General features: G+C 55.8%; 1 protein-coding gene across 1 annotated transcript in view; it reads right to left on the reverse strand.

The window, feature by feature from the left end:
* The window catches only part of CAMK2A (calcium/calmodulin dependent protein kinase II alpha), a gene marked incomplete at its 5' end in the record, with an annotated part of 64,433 nt that overhangs the window by 12,696 nt on the left and 35,089 nt on the right, over positions 1 to 16,648 (reverse strand). The window contains 8 exons of the mRNA XM_082650097.1: positions 3,948 to 3,996; positions 4,961 to 4,993; positions 9,698 to 9,738; positions 12,300 to 12,342; positions 13,866 to 13,949; positions 14,535 to 14,657; positions 15,721 to 15,815; positions 15,960 to 16,043. Coding sequence (XP_082506223.1) covers positions 3,948 to 3,996; positions 4,961 to 4,993; positions 9,698 to 9,738; positions 12,300 to 12,342; positions 13,866 to 13,949; positions 14,535 to 14,657; positions 15,721 to 15,815; positions 15,960 to 16,043 — 552 coding nt within the window. The remainder of the gene's footprint in view (positions 1 to 3,947; positions 3,997 to 4,960; positions 4,994 to 9,697; positions 9,739 to 12,299; positions 12,343 to 13,865; positions 13,950 to 14,534; positions 14,658 to 15,720; positions 15,816 to 15,959; positions 16,044 to 16,648) is intronic.

Below are 16,648 nucleotides of genomic sequence, written 5' to 3' on the forward strand. Positions count from 1 at the left end.
AGTTTCCCATATGTATAATGGAGCTACTAATAGTACTTACCTCATAGGGTGGTTCTGAGGATTGAGTTAAGAATATATCAATAAAAATAACTAACACACATATGGTCCTCACTCAGAACCAGCTACTGTTCCAAGCCCTTTATATCGACTCACTTATGTAAATATGATGCATTACGTAAAGCACTGAGAGAACTGCCTGGCCCTCCATAAGCAAGCGCTGTGATCACCACCACTGGAAAGCTCTGACTTGGAAGTTCTCCCTGAGGACGGTCTCTAGCCTCTAACCCGGGCAGGGACACTTCCCAGCAGCCTGATATATGATGGTTCAGTTTCGGTTGGAACTTTGGGGCTTGCAGCCTGCCGGGCAGGCCACCGCACTGCTGAACGGCTTTTGCCATTTGCATCCACCTCCTTCTTTCAAGTTGCAGTCTCCCCCGAAAAGCCCCCAGTTATAGTTCTGGTCTGCCTTCTGGGATCCTTCAGTGTGTACCTGCTTCTCCAGGTGCCTTCCCCCACCAGGCTTTTCTTCTCGGGGCTGAAGGCCTCCCGCATGTGGTTCGCAGGATCTGGCTCCAGCTGGCCATCTATTTTCGAGGGTACTTAAGCTGCTTAGTTGCCTCTCTGAGTGTGAGCACACTATCCCTGATGTGGCTTGAATGTTGCAGAATATCAGGTCTAGGGTAGCACTCTCTACCCCCTCCCCAATTCTGGACACTACACCTCTATGAATGCAGCCTGAGACAGTGCCTAACTTGGCCTCCAGCCACTCAGGACACCAAGTCTGCCGACAATTGAAGCCTAGCAGGCAGGACTCTCCCTAGCTTCATTCTCTGGGACCAAAGATCTGGGGGTCTGGTGCTCCTTAAATCTGGAGGAATTCACTCTGGTTCTGAGCCCCTCCCATGCCCTTGGCAGACCTATCGCTCTACGAAAGACTCATCCAGCAGCTGCTCAGTGGCACCCTCTGGCATTTCTCATCTGCCAGGTGTTCACCCAGACAACCAGGAGGGCTCCGCTCTAGATGGGAAAGCTGAAGCTCCAGAGAGGTCAAGGCACTCTCTCAAGGCCACACAGGATGAGGAGGCTGAGACGGGATCAGCATTCCTGACTGATAGTTCCTAGAATGTCTCTGCCCAGATTCTAAGGCAGCTCTTTGGGTTGGAGAGGAAATTGAATTTTCAAGGAGCTGACCAGGAGGAGATAGGGCGGTGGGGAGGATGTCTGGCAGAACCCCGTGCAGCTCAGAGGGTGAGAGGCCTGTGTATGAAGCCTGAGGGGCTCTGAAATATTAATGTCCCTTTCTTTGCTGAGGGGAGAATGTTCCCTGGAGGATGACATTTCTAATTAACTTTAATGTTAGGTCAGAATCCACCCCACCAGCTGCTATTCTCACTTAGTAAGAAGACTTAACAAATTAACACCAGAAAATGGTTCTCTGGAAACTTTCTCTGAGGCCTGGAGAAGCTGGGGGAGGCACAGAGTTCCTCTCTCCTGCCAAACAGGGGGAGGAGCTCCTGGCTGAGCCAGCAACTCTTCCATCAGACATGGCCTTTTACATGTGTGGAAACTGAGGCAGGGAACGGGGTCCCAGTTTTACCATTAGTAACATTGACATGCCCTTTCTCTTCACTAGGCCTCAGCCTCCCCTCTTTATTTTATTTTTAAATTAAATTTTATTTTTTTTGGCTATGCTGCACAGCATGTGGGATCTTAGTTCCCCGACCAGGGATCAAACCCGTGCCCCCTACAGTGGAAGCGCAGAGTCTTAACCACTGGACCGCCATGGAAGTCCCATCCTCCCCTCTTTAAAAGGGGCATAAGTGAACTAAAATTCAAGACTTCGCAAATGTTCCCATCCTGATATCTCTAAAGCAGAGGATAATGATGGTAAATGTCAGGCCTCAGGGATGTAACCCAGAGCCGTTACCCCAGGTGGAAAATGTCTTTAACGGGTCACGTTTTACATTAACAGCGCACACAAATTTTACATTCTATTCCAAACATTTCTCTGTCTGTTGAACGTATAAATATTTGTCTTAAAATAATCTTTGAGTAAAACTGACGCTCCAAGAAAACGTCACATGGCTTCCTGTCATTCAACCATAAGCTCCAGTTTGAAAGAAGAGAAATTAAGACTTATTAAACAGTGGCCACATGCCAAACACTGTGTAGGCACTTTAGACACAGCCTGTCATCTCATCTGCACAGCAATCCTCTGAGCTTGATACTATTATCATCTCTTTACTGTTAAGGAAACTGAGGCTCAGAGAGGTTCAGTAAGTTGTCTAAGGTCACCCAGCAGATGGACTCCAATGAAGAATCACAGAGCCAGTTTGCCTCCACAGACCCTGTCTGCTCTGAGACCAGGATTATGAGGCCACAACAAGTCTCCTCAAAACTCCCAGCACCTTACAATGAGCCTCAGATATGGTGAATGTCTCAGAAACAACCTATCTCGGCCCACCATAAACCTATGGAATCAGATTCCACTGGAGCAGGGCCAGGAATATGGTTAAAAATCATACTTGAGGGACTTAGAATGCTGACCTGATCCCAAGGGAATTCTTCGAGATAATGCATTTTGAAGGTTGTCCCTGGTGCTTTCATAGACGCTTGATTTGCTCTAGCACCAGGCTATGGTGATGGAGTGACCATCTCCTGCCCCTGCTTTGCCCCAGCTGGGAATGACCGGAGAGGGACACACATAGGGTGGGGCTGGTCTTCCAAACATCGTGGCAGAGTCAGGAGGCAGTCAACAGCGTTTAGTGTGTCAAATCTGCCTTAAATAAGCCTGCACGGCAACTGTGCAAAAATATTTATTACATAACAAAATGCTCTTGTCCCCATCATTGTATATTCTTTTAGAAGCAAATCATCTAAACTCCTGAAAATATCTCAACTGGCACAGCTGTGATCTCTCCAGGTCAATGCTGCTTTTCTAGATTTCAGAGACTCCCCAGGCATCTCTGACACACACTGGAGTGTGAGAACCCCCTCCCTTGCCGATCTCCCTGTCCTGGGGAAAGAAGAAGGGCTGGGTACAGGCAGAACAGCAGGATGTCACTAACTCGTCCAAGGGTCTGGTGTCCCCTGGGCGGAAGCCAGCGCTCCATCCTCCCTCCTCCAAGCTCCAAGCATCTTTCCACATGCCAAGGCCTCCTCAGCTGAGCCAGGCCCTGGAGCCACACTGCCTGGGTTCATATCCTAACTGTCCCCTTTACGAGGTCTGGGAGCTTAGGCCAATTGACTCAACCCCTGAGTTTCTGGGCTGTCGGATGGGGTTAATCACAGTACCTACTTCTTAGCTTGTTGTAAAGCTCAGGTGAGTACCAAGCACTTGGAACAGGTCTAGCATGCAGCAAGTACCCCATAAAAGGCAGCCATTATTCCTATTCCCATCCTATTATTTCCTCTCTTACTATCAGATCACCGTTATCTGGGATCTTGCTCCCCCTTTCATCCGAGGGCTTGTGAAGACTATTAGCCACTGGCTACAGTAGCCCCCGCAGTTTGGGTCGGTCTTAGGCAGTGTTTCCCATATTCCAGTTTGTTGAATTTCCTATTGATACATTTTTGCTTTCCCTTCCCTTACTATAATTACTTCAAGTTTTTAAAATCAGCTTGTGTTTTTTTTTTAAATCCAAAGACACTGCCAAAGGAAAATGTATACCACTACAATACATTTATGACTTGACTATGTTAATTTTTTCTAATACGTGTTAAAGTCAACACATAACTGCTACCATGAGGAAAGTCCATCCAGGCACCTCACACAGGGAAATGGCACCCCGCTGTGTACCCAGCCTATAAGGAGCCAAAGCGAGGCTCTCTGTAGATGAACAGGACACAAAGCTGGCCTTGCGGTCCCTTCAGGCCGGAGGCTGTCGGCGAAGGGGGCCTGCCAGGAGGCCCGGGGGCCCAGATGCTGAAGGCAAGACCCCTCCTACCTTTGGTGTCTTCATCCTCAATGGTGGTGTTGGTGCTCTCTGAAGATTCCTGCCAAAGAGAACACGGGAGGTGGTGAGGCCCGCTTGCCAAGCGGGAAGAGGTGTGGTCTGCCTGATGCTGCGGCCCCGTTGCCGTAAGCCTCATGGGCTCTGCCATCCAGATGCTGCACTGAAAACCCTGTCAGACTTCCAAGCCTAAGGAGGGGACGGGCCCAACTAAGCAGGTGGCTGGTGGCTGGTGGTGGGGACGGGGCTGTAAATGAAGGGGTGGATGTGTGGAGAGCCCTGGCCTTTCTGGAAGGGGGTCCTGAGCCCTGTCTGCTTGAGGGAGCAGAGAGGGGGTGTGGAGGGCAGAGAGGCACATGGTGGCCACAGGACGGGGAAGGAGTACACACACTGGCAGGAGAGGAAGAGAGAGACGGGGGGAGGCCCAGTGTGACAGAGGCTGGGCTTTCCAGGGGGAGAAAAACCACACAACTGAGGGAGACAGCAATGGAATCAGAAGAAGAGGGACGTGGGCCACCATGCCACCGCAGGAACCCCTAGACGGTGGCAGGGGCTGGTGGCTCCTCTGCCACCGGCAGGCCCTGGGTAGCCTCACAGAAGCTCAAGAAGGGCCTCTACGGCGCCCGCTACTTCGGCCAAACCAAGCCCCCCAGTGGCCACAACTGACACAAACCAAGTCCTGAGCTGAGCTCCAGAGCAGAGGGCAAGGCGAAGCGAGAAGCCACGGGCTGGATGTGGGATGGGCTTCAAGTCAACCTTCACAGCTGAGGGAGTTCTCAGGTCTACCAGCAGGCTGCTGGCCTGGGTCATGGAGTTGGAGGTGTCAACAGAAACACGCCAACAACACGCACACACAACACACATATTGTCACACGAGGCACACGTACCAAGCACACCCTGAGCACCCTCTCCCCGCCCGGGTTCCCAGTGTAGCCTGCAGGAGCGAGGCAGGAGCGAGGGTTCGAGGCCCAGGATTTACCGGCGTTTGGGAGACGGCAGACACTCACCATTAACTGAACGCTGGAACTGGACTTTCTTTTCTGGAAAAACAAGGAGAAGAGATGGGACAGGAAAAGACACAGCGTGAAAACGGCAGGGAGCAGAGGAACGAACGACAGGGGAGGGGTGGAAGGAGGATGGGCCTCGGGGTCATCCTCTGTGGTCCCTTGCCGGCAATGGCATTGGGACAAGGAGTCAGGGCCACCAGCAGCAGCTGACCTGGCAGGGCCAGGCGTCTCTCAGCCTAGCGTTCTGGGGCCTCGTGCACAGCTGCCTGGGTCTCAACAATCCAACCATCGAGCTGCGGGCTAAGCCTCTCTTGGATCAGGGCTCGCCCTATGCCAAGTTCAGATGGAGGAGGCAAATCCTGGGTCTCAGATACCCGGCGCCTAAGGCCTCCAGAATCCTAAGCTCTTGAAGGACAACAAGGTGCTCGGGTCTGGAGATGAGGCCCAATGTCTCCTCCTAGACTCCTCCTGTGTCTCTGCTGGAAAGACCCCACTCCTAGTTTGGTTGAGTGTCACAGTCACTCAGGAAACTTGTCCAAAATGTACATAACCAGACCCCCTGTAAGGAGTCTGATAACTAGGTCTGGGCTGGGGCCTGGGCGTCTTTATTTTAAACACTATCCCCAGGTGATTCCAAAGCAGAGACAGGTGTGGGAACCACTCCTCTAAGTGGCCTCAGAAGTCCTGGTTGTGCCCACAGCTTCCCAGTGACTGGCCTATTCGGCTCCTTTATGCTGATAGAGAGACTGCGGCAAAGGCAGACGCACAGCTGAGCCCAGAATTCGAGTCTTTGGGCCTTGCCATTCAGCCTATTCTAGCTTTGGGGGGATTTGTCATTTCCCCTGTATAATCAACTGTGGAACCAAGGGAAGGAGAGAGGAACATGTAGACTGTCTTCTCCTTCTTTCAGCTCTAAGCCTGGAGTCTTAAAGACTCACACTCATAGAAGGTTACAGGCCAAGACCGACACCTGCATTGAGCAGACAAGAACCTGGGGTCCAGAGACGGGCAGCGATCCACCCAAGGTCGCTCAGCTAGCTACTAGCAAAGAAGAGGCTGGAACCCCCAGTGCAGGCCCTCTCCTCTGTCCAGGTACCCACAGCCTGACGGCTCTTCAAAGGCTTATCCTGGAAGCACTTACATCTGAGAGGCCAGGAGGCTCTCCCCTTGCTGCTCTGTGTGGGGAGCAGAGGGGAGACCTGAGATGCCTCCGGGCAGGCCTTTGCCAGTGGGAGGCACTGGATATTCTCCAAGTGTCCTCAGGTCTAAGTCTGGGCTTTCTGACTCCAAGATCCAGGAGCCTCTGAGCGCCAGGAGCCTTAGATCCTATCCTGTCCTCTCCATCCAGGGCCTCTGCATGGAGGTGGCTCACTGGGCATTTCCAGTGTAAGTGCTCACAGCCCCTGCCTCTGCCCCAGCTGGCCCGGGCAGTGTGACTCCGGCAAGGCAGCAGCCTGCAGCCAGCCCCTCCTTCCCTGCCCTGTCCTCCTAGCGTTGGCCTCACTCCTGGCTGGAGCCGGGCCAGGCACAGTGTGTGTTGGAGGGGACAGGCCCACACAGCTCGGCTGTCAGCGGAAACCTGAGGAGCAGCGTGAGGGCCAGGAGTTTCCAGGCGGGACACGAGGAGGCAACACAGAGCAGAGACTGCATCAAATTCGGACGCACAGTGACAGGATGGGACATGGGGGAGAGGGGTCAGGACGCACGGATGGGACACCAACAGGGGGCAGTGAGTGGGGTTGAGGGGTGGGAGCGGTCAGCCCCTCTTCATGAAAGTAGAGGCCTAGGAGTGGCTGGGACCGGGGGCATCGCTTCTTGGTAATAGAAAGACTCGATTTTCCTGAATCACAAAATGATGATGATACTAATAAGAACCCTACACCGACCAGCATGTTAGTTTCATTTAGAAAGTGAACTGTCACCAAAAGGAGAGTCACATCTCTTAGAACCACGTGAAGAGCATGGTTCTAAGGTGGGCAGGGACGGTAGAAACAGAGGATGGTCAAAGTTAGCCTTGAAAAGCCCTTAAAAGCCCATACGGTACAGTATTGCGTCATATCTTGAACTCCAACCCGCCAGTTTTTCCTCCAGCGTTGGAACCGATCACTGCTTCTTCAGTCAAGCCCCAGGTGGAATCAGTGGTCTGTCTCTAGGGACCAAGTTGTAGTTCCTGCTTTGGCCGAGCACATGTTGGCTACGGGAGCATCACGGTGCGACTCCACCAGGCCCACCCAGGCGGGAGCCTCTCACCAGCCTCCCTGAACACAGCGCTTCTCCTCTTGCACAGATGACGGAACTGATGGCCCAGGTCCCCAAGGGAGGGAACAGTGGGGCCCAGGCTCAAACCCCTGGCTTCTTGACTTGAGGTCCAGTTTCAGTCATAGTAAAAACATGAATGGACCTCCCTCCTCTTGCAGGCCGGGCTCCCCAAATCCTGGGCAAATCCCCCTGGGTTACTCCCGTCTTCCGGCTGGATGTCCCCGCTCCTCCATCCCAAGGAAGGGGAGGAGGTTGAGCTGCAGAGAAAGGGTCGGGCCAGGAATAGCCTTTGAGTGTCTCTTCCTCCACACCCAGGCCACCCTGAGAAGTCACTCAGGGTCTGTCCTGTCCTACAGGAAGCAGCAGCAGTTTCTTCAGCTGTGCCCACTGGAAGGCCCTGCAGTGACCAGCCAGAGCCCCGCCACGCTACGAGATGCCCTTGCCCTCAGACAGCCTCCGCCTCCTGGCCTTGCCCAGAGAGGAGCCAGACAAGAGCTTCGTCCCACGACCCAGCCTGAGGGAGGCCCTGACCAGGGCTTTGCCAGGGCTACACCCGAGCGCCAAGCAGACGGCGGCAGCCCTCCCGCAGCCCCTCCTCCTCCACCTACCTGGGCCCCAGCCCACTAGCGCCTGTGACCTCTGCCCCATATCCCCCAAATATGATTCTCCCCAGGGGACCCAGTACCCCCAGTGTCTACACACTAGGGCCAGATTGAGCCCCAGCTGCTCCAAGCCTACCCCCCTCCCCCGCAAGTTGCACATCCCTCCATCACCCTTACAAATTGGGAGGGGAGGGGGGTGACTCATGGGTAACCCAAAACAGCAGGTAAGCCAAAACTCAATTCTGGATTCCATTACAGCACTGGGGATGGATGTGTGTCAACTGCATAAACTGGGCTGGCTTTAGATCTGTGTTTTCCAAGTATTTTCTCGAGCAAACTTCAAGAGAAATCTTACCCGAAAGTCCAACACATAAAGCAGAAAAGATACTACTACTGACTAGCATCTCATGAGCATGTATCGCACGCCAGCACCATGCTAAGTCCTCAATGCACAGTATCTTAGTTCATCCTCACAGACAGCCCTGGGGAAACCCGGCTCACCCGTTGCTTGAATGAGGAAACACAGGCTCAGGAGATTCAAATAATGGGCTGAAAGCTCACCCAGGCTCTCTCAACCACTGCGATGGCTGGTCCATGGAGCTGTTCAGGCTGAAGTGGGTGTGAGAAGCCCCCAATCCTCTCTGCTTGGCCTCCCCCTTCCAATCCCTCCCCATCTGCTGCCAGAGGTACCTCCCCAGAACCTTTGGGCTCCAAGGAGTTCCATTTGTAAACCACTGGCTTTGACTGATAACCAAATAATTACATATTCCTCAAGCACCCAAGATGAGAAGGGAAAATGATTTTTTCTTGTTTGTTTGTTTTTAAAGTGGAAATCTTGGAAATCATGGAGTTCACAGCCCTCCCCCCTCCCACTGTACCTATGGGGAAACTCAAGCCCCCAGAGGGCCAAGGGCAGAGAGGAGGGCCATATCCTGGCCTCAGGCAGACAGCCCAGATCCCCTCCCATACCACCCCCCCACCGGCAGACCAAAGCCAGGGGCCTGAGACCCTAAATGCCACTACAAACCAAGCCGTGAAGCCACCAGCCCACCTGGGTGGCTGTGTTTGGAAAGCATCCCACACCTTCCAGCGTCCTGGGCACAGCCCAGCCCTGGGGCCCTGGCCAGGCAGGGCTCTGAGCCCAGAAAAAGGCAGGGTCTCGAGAGAGGAGAGTCCGCAAGGCGAGCCAGTGGCAGGGGAGGAGGGAGCTGCAGAGAGTAGGGGACCAGGCAGAAAGTAGGGGACGAGGCCCCAGAGAGCAGAGGGAGAAGAGAGAGGAGGGAGGGAGGGGTCGGTGGGGTGTGGAGGAAAGCAGCTCGGGCGTCAGGGGTGGGGACAGGGCAGGCCTGGGCCGGGCAGAGGAGGGGATTCTTAGCACTGAACCGCAGGCCTTGATGGGGCTGGGTACCTCTGGGTGTCAAAGCCGAGAGGATTGGCTGTCCATCCCCTGCAGGCTTTGTAGGCTGGACTGGGGCGTGCACTGGGTCAGGGGCCCATTCCAGCCAGCCTACACTCGGGAAGGAGGAGGTCACCCCTCATGACATCTCTGTCCCTTCTTTGCACCCACTCACTCACCAGTCCTCCAGAACCGCAGAAATCTCCTTTGACCGGCCCTCATGCCCACCCCAACTCCAGGCCACCTGCCTCTCCCACCCTCTTTCAACCCTCCCCTCCCCCGCCTGCCCCCCGCCAATCCTGGTGGGAGGGTGGGCACCGTAGCCCAGGTCCGGGTCTGGGGATGCCAGGCTGCACGGGTGAGCACATCTGCCCAGAACACCATCGGCAAGGCCTGGCCTCTTGTCCCAGCCCTGCAAGCCGGGCCCTGTGGGCGGAAACGCTGTCAGAGGCAGACCCTGCCGTGCTGGCCGGGACTTACCTTCACACCATCGTTCTTCTTGTTTCCTCCACTCTTCCCGCCTGCAGAGGAGAAAAAGTAGAGGGTTACCAACACCAGGCAGGGCACCAGGGCCCACAGGGCGAGGAAGAGCAACATCCACGGGCAGCGGAGGGCACAGAGCCGGAGCAGCGACGTGGGGAGACCTCCTCCCCTCCCTCCTCTTCCTTCCTGGGCGGCCCTGGGTCTGCCGGTGGCCCGCTGGGTGGGAGTGGGCCTGGGTTCTCAGCAGTCTCAAGTGTGACCCTCTGGCTCCATGGGTTGAGGGAGGTGCCCGATGTGTCCCAGGACCGTGGGATTGCTGTTTCAGTCTGGGGATTCCCTCCAGATCCTGGTCACCACCCGTGCTAGTAGTGGCCAACCTGGAGGCCCGGCTGCCCAGCCCGGGGCTGGACGCTCCCTCCCCGCCCCGGCCGGCTCTAATTTTAGCCCCATGCTGCCGCGGAGGTCATGTGTCAGCCCTGCCTACTCACTCTGGACAGCTGCGAAGCTGCATTTTGCTGGTGATAAGAAGCAGATGCCCCCGCTCTGGGGCCCACCCCTACCAGAGCACCCATCCCCTGCAGAGGCCTCCCTACCCTCAAACACCAGAGCCCCACACTGGGGCTGGCTGTGTCCCTGGTGGCTGGGAAAAGCAGAGCAACAGCTCTCAGAGAGGCCCCACCTGTCATTTCCCATTCCCTTCCTTCTCACCTCTTGGTCAGAGCCCTTGGAGAGGGCATCAGTCAGGAAGTGGGATCGATGACCAGCCCTGCGCAGCCTGACACCTGGCTGCTTCAAACCTCAAGCAAATGGCCTTAAGTTAAAGCAGACAGTATCTATAAAGTGCTTAGCACAGCACTTGACGGGTATGCAGTAGATGCTCAGTAAACGGTAGCCACTGTAAGTCCTTTTCCTGGTGGCCTGGAGAGAGCGAGCTGGGGAGGAGGGGTGGTACTGGACATTGATGCCCCAGAGGCTTGGAGGGTTGGGGCTTACGGCTGCTCCAGCTCCCCAGTCATCCTCACATTTCCACCCATGACCCCTCTCAGGCTCTCATGCAACTTTTCCCTCTTGCAAAATTTCCCTCTTGCAAAGCCAGGCAGGGGTGGGGTTGGGGGAGTACCTCTGGATCCCAAAGCCGAGACGAACGGCCAGCCATCATCGTGGGCTTTGTGAGCTAGACCAGGATGCACAGCAGCAGGGAGAGGACTTGCCCCCCAAGCCTCCAAGGAGGCCCCTCTCAGCTCCAGCCCACTATTACGGGACTGTGGGTCCCGTGAAGCCACATATTCTGATTTTCAAGAGAAGTCAGTAATCTGGGATTTGCTATGAAATCTCCTGGTTTTTAAGTGCTGGAAACTCTTGCCAGAAAAAATTTGTTAAACACCACTGGTGCCCCCAAGCACATCGAGAGAGAGAGAGAGAGAGAGAGAGAGAGAGAGAGAGAGAGAGAGAGAGAGAGAGGGAGGGAGAGAGAGAGACTAAGCCATGGGCTCCGTTTTGTGAGCTCTAGAGTGCCCTAGGGGCACTTCAGTTGTTAAAAAAAGACTCTGACTGCCTGGGTGGCTCAGCTTTCAGTTTAAGGAACTGCAGGATCCTTGTCTGGGGAGAGCGTGGGAAGGCAGTCCGGTGTGGTAGGGAAAGCCCGAATCTGAAGTTGCAGGGTCTTCCCAGCCCTGGGTCTCATTCTCCCAGCTGGTTAAATGTGCAGGTGGACCCTCTCAGCAATGCCAGGGCTGTAGCTTCCCAGAGCCGACCCCTTGCGGTGGAGCCAGCCACGTGCCGCAGCAGCTCTAGCTGCCCCAACCAGAGGGTCCCTCGGGTGAGCCTTGCTGTATCTGCTCAACTGCCCCATCCGCCGCCCCGGGCTCCCCAGAGAGCAGCCTCTGGCGGACGCTGGCCGTGGCACTCTCTAACATGCCCAGGGGAGCTTCTTGCTAAGCCCTGATGCTAATCCCCTCCCCTCCTGTCTTCGGGGCCACATGCCACAGGTCACTGGGCATTTCCCGCCTGAACCAGCCCAGGCCGAGGCCAAAGCCTCCTACCCTGGACTCCTTGGTGACCCAGCCTGGTAAGGCACTTGCTCTGGGTCTGGTCACAACTGCACTGAAGGCCTCCCTCTAACAGTGTGACCTGGGGCAAGTCAGAGTGTACCTTCCTGATCCTCTGTTTCCTCACTCAGAAAACAGGGATGGCGATCACCTTGTCACAAAGACCACGTGAGTGAAAGCAGGGCGCTGCTTCATAACTGTGGGGAGCAGGAATACTGCTACTCCCTGGGCCTGGGCCAGTCCCTCCTGGACCTGGACCCTGACATCTGTGAGGCCCTCCCCTCTGGCCGGCCCAGCCTGAGAACCCCAGCACTGCTGTGAGGTGGGGGAGCCAGACTTAACCTCTAACCCTTCCTGGTGGGCCCTTGGCTTGATGACCTTTGACCTTTACTTCTGCAGGTTTGCATCAGGTGAGCTAAGTCCCCAGTCACGGGGTCCCCTACAGCCCCCCTCTCCCCAGGCCCTCTGGCCTGAGGGCACCAGATACCCCATACGGCAATGCCCCTACCTCCTGCAGGATGTATTTGGAAATCTGAGGTCCAAGCACCTACCGGAGAAGTTCCTGGTGGCCAGCATAGTGGTGAGGATAGCTCCCTGCAACAGATAAGAGGAGGGGGTTTGGGGGAGAGGAGGCCGGAGGTGAGGGCAGAGAGGAGAGACAGAGAGATGGGAGGGGAGTGGGGAAGGAGAGGCAGGTGCTCCATTCAGACACAAAGCCAAAGCCTTCTGCCCCTTGCCGTCCATTCCTCCCTTTCTCTCACCCCACAGCCCCGAGACCACCCCCAACTCCCTGGAGAAGGGTGAGGCAGGGGTGAGCTAGGCCTTAGCTGGCACTGCTCTGGGTACACGGCCATCCTAGGAGTAGATATTAATAGATTCCACCGGCCTGGCCAGAGCTGGTGGCTGTGTCCGGGACACCTGTCCGTGGGGCTCCTAAAGGCCAAGGAAGTTTCCTGACGGGGCAAGGACAGTAGACTCTGCACCCCTTGGTCCCCCCCCTCTCTCCACCCTCTGCCTAGGGCACTCAGCTCCTCACTCCAGTACTAGCTCGCCCCTCTGTGGCTCCTGGGTTAATGAGGAAAAACCCTCCTCTGTCAATGGAGGGGCTGGGGACCAGTGGCCCTCCTGGTTCTAGTTGCTGTCTGATTTGAACACTCTCTGGGTCTGACAGTCCATGATTTTAAGACTCCCTGACTCTGACATTTTGAGACTTCTTCTGCGACAGCTCTCACTGTGGGGTTGGGGGTGAGACGCAATTCTCCTGGCATCATGCTGGCCAGCACCCCGTTGGCCCCTGTCCCCGTCCTGAGCCACCACGCCAGGCCTGGGAGCAGTTGGTGAGGAAGTTCCGAAGCAGCCAGGGCCTCAGCATCTGTCACTCAGCATGTGGATGGCTTTTCTGTCCCGACCAGCTGGGAACCTCTTGGTTGCCCTTCCTACCTGCTCACGGGGTCCCTGGCAAGGTCTAGGCCAGGAGGTGTCACGGCCCTGAGAACACACAGACCTGCTGAGAGGCTGGCAGCTTAGGGCCCACCTGGGCCACAATGTGGCCTTCTTGGAGCCACAGCCCCTGTCTAGTCCCTCGGCCACTCCTCTCCAGTGCTTGGCAGCTGGGTCTCTCACCCCCACCACGGTCTCCTGCCCAGTCCCATGTCACCCCCGGAAACCTCTCCCAGCCACGCCGAAGCACTTGCAGTCCCCCTAAGGGGTCATGCTCACGCCTCCAGACTTCTGCACAGGCCTTTCTCTGTGTCTGGAACATCTGCCCAATCTGTCTCTATACTGTTAATACCTGCTTATCCTTCGGGATCTCAGCTGAAATGACACTTGCCCAGGAAGGCTTCTGGGATCCTTCCCATGGCCTGCTCCATGGCCCTGCTATGCACTCCCACAGCCTCAGGGCATGTGGTCACAGCACTCACCACTGCCCCATAACGTCTCCATCATTCGTCTGTCCTCACCGCTGCTCACTGCCCAGCCCAGGCAGCCGGCGTTCAATAACACTTGTTGACTCAACAAAGGAAAGAACTAGTGAGCGGGTCTCTTGGCCACTGCAGAGACCCAGGCCAAGCTACTCCCACAGCCGGGGGGCATGGAGGGTGAGGACCTGCTGTTACCTTCAGTTTTCTCCTGGCGTTGAACTTCTTCAGGCAGTCCACGGTCTCCTGTCTGTGCATGCAGGAGGCCACGGTGGACCGGTGCTGAAGGGAGTGGGGGAGAGGTCTGTGAGCGGAAGGCAAGCCCTCCCTCCCCCTCCAGAGTAACCTATGGATGTGGTTGCCATCTTGGGGGGATGATTTTTTTGTTCTAGGGGATGGTATAAACATCCTGGCGGGGCTTCCCTGGTGGCGCAGTGGTTGAGAGTCCGCCTGCCGATGCAGGGGACGCAGGTTTGTGCCCCGGTCACGGAGGGTCCCACGTGCCGCGGAGCGGCTGGGCCCGTGGGCCATGGCCGCTGAGCCTGCGCGTCCGGAGCCTTTGCTCCGCCACGGGAGAGGCCACAGCAGTAAGAGGCCCGCGTACCGCAAAAAAAAAAAAAAAAAAAAAAAAATCCTGGCAATGGACATTCAAAGCCAGTAACACCCCCAGTCATTGTGCCAACCCAAAAGACCTCCCACTTGCCACTCTGCCCCTGAGAACAACAGTGGGGCCGGTGTCTCTTGGATTAAGCTCCGTCGGCCCCGTGCTGGGCCCTCAGGCCCAGAGGCAGGGGCCAGGCCTTCACAGGGGCCTTATTCCTGAGGTCTGGAGGGGCTCCCAGGAGGGGCCTTGCTGAGGAAGCTCACCGAGATCCAGGGGTGCTTGAGGGCCTCGGCGGCCGTGATGCGTTTGGATGGGTTGATGGTCAGCATCTTGTTGATCAGATCCTTGGCTTCCGGGGTGACGGTGTCCCATTCTGGTGACGGGAACTGGAAGGGGCAGAGGGGCCAGGTTTGCCCAGCCTACCCCAGGCCACCCCTGCGATCCCCCAGCCCCTGACTGGCAGGGGAGCAGGCAGGGGTCCTAGTGTCCTTCTACTCGGGCGTCCACAACCAGGAAATGGCGCAGGGTCCCCTGACCCCAGGACAGATCAGAACAACGGCCGGGGAAAGGAGGCCTCCCTCTGCCCTTCTGGAGCTGTGCCTTCTGTGCAAAGCAGCCAGACAGTGGTTAGAGCCCAGACTTCAAAATCAGAAGTTTGGGTTCAAGTCCTGGCTCTGCCTCCTGGACTGTGTGAGCTTGGGCAAGTCATGTGACCCCGAGAGATGTTGTGAGGATTGAATACGATATAGAACACGTAGCATATAGCTCAATAGACATCAGCCATGCAGAAAAGCAGTACAGCTGGGTTGTTAGAAGCATGGACACTAGAGCCAGACTGCCCGGGTTTAAATCCCAGCTCTATCGTTTCTTAGCTAAGTGGTCTGGGCATTTATTTAACCTCTTTGTGCCTCAGTTTCCCTATCCGTAAAATGGGGGTAACAATAGTACCTGTGTCATGACTGGTGTGAGGATTAACTGGAGTAATATATAGAAAGCATTTAGAAGACTGCTATATGTGTTAGTTATTATTACTATTTGTATATACAATATATAATATGTGTGTATGTGTGTGTACATATATCTATATATGTATGTATGTATCTATCTATCTATACATAGAGAGAGAACCTGGCTCCTGGGGCCTGCCCCCTGACCTCTCACACCACGTTGGTGCTGCTTCTGCTCTCTGGGGCCCCATGGACTAAATCCCATCCCTTAGATGCCCAAGTCATTAGGCACTGCCAGCTCATGGCCTGGCCCCAGTCAGCCCTCAGGTCCACCTGCTGTTCACCCCATCCCCACCCCGTAGCTAGAGAGTGGCAGGAGGCCTAAATGGGCTGGGAGGGTGGGACAGGGTCATCCTCGGGTCTCTGGCCTCACTGGACATTGGCTCTCACTGGATGGGGCCCAGGGGATGACAGGGAGGCTGGAGACAGGAGAAACACTCACATCATAGGCGCCAGCTTTGATCTGCTGGTACAGGCGGTGCTGGTCCTCATCCCAGAACGGGGGATACCCAACCAGCAGGATGTACAGGATGACCCCTGAGGAGAGAACCAGTAGACCTTCAGCCTCATAAGGAGTAGTGATGGGGGCGGGCGGTGGGGAGGAGAACTATGGGAAAGGAGAGACAGGGCACCAGAGGGTCAGGCAGCCAGGAGGACTAAGGGGCCTTTGGATGGACTCACCACAGGCCCACAGATCCACAGGCTTCCCGTACGGGTCCTTCCGCAGCACTTCTGGGGAGAGGTATCCGGGTGTTCCTGCGAACCCTGCTCCCCAGACACACAGACAGGCAGACATACACAGAGAGGTTGGCAAGTAAGTAACCCGGAACAAGATCCTGCTGGAAGAGGGATGAGGTTGCCCTGGAGATGGGGAAAATGGCCCCTGCCCCCAGAGCCGGCCAAAGGCTGGGAGCCCTGGCCTGGTAAGATACCAATGACTCTAGACCAAGGTGGACGAGGACGGAGTATACCTGTCACCACGCACCCCCAGCACCGAGAGCCTCACGGCAGAGTCATTGATCCATCCCAGGGTCCTGCCTCAGAGTCACAAACGTCTAGCACAACGCTCCTGGCAACCACTACCAATCAATTGCTGGTGGCTCTAGAGGTGAAATGTCCTTGCCTGTCAGGTCCAGGCTGAGCTGAACCCTCATGCACTCCCCACCCCTTCCAGGAGCTGGTCCTGGGATGGCAGAAGGCCTGTCCCCAACATTGGCTTTGCCCTAAGTCACTTAAGTAGGTCTCTTTTTCTTTTGAGCCTCAGTTTCCTCATCCATGAATAACGGATTAGGGATTCCTATCTTAAACACCTCCCAGCACTGTTGGGAGGATTCGTTGAAATCATGGACACCCAAAATGCTTTAACGAGT

Source organism: Grampus griseus, assembly GCF_964374135.1.
Source record: "Grampus griseus genome assembly, chromosome: 3".
NCBI lineage: Eukaryota > Metazoa > Chordata > Mammalia > Artiodactyla > Delphinidae > Grampus > Grampus griseus.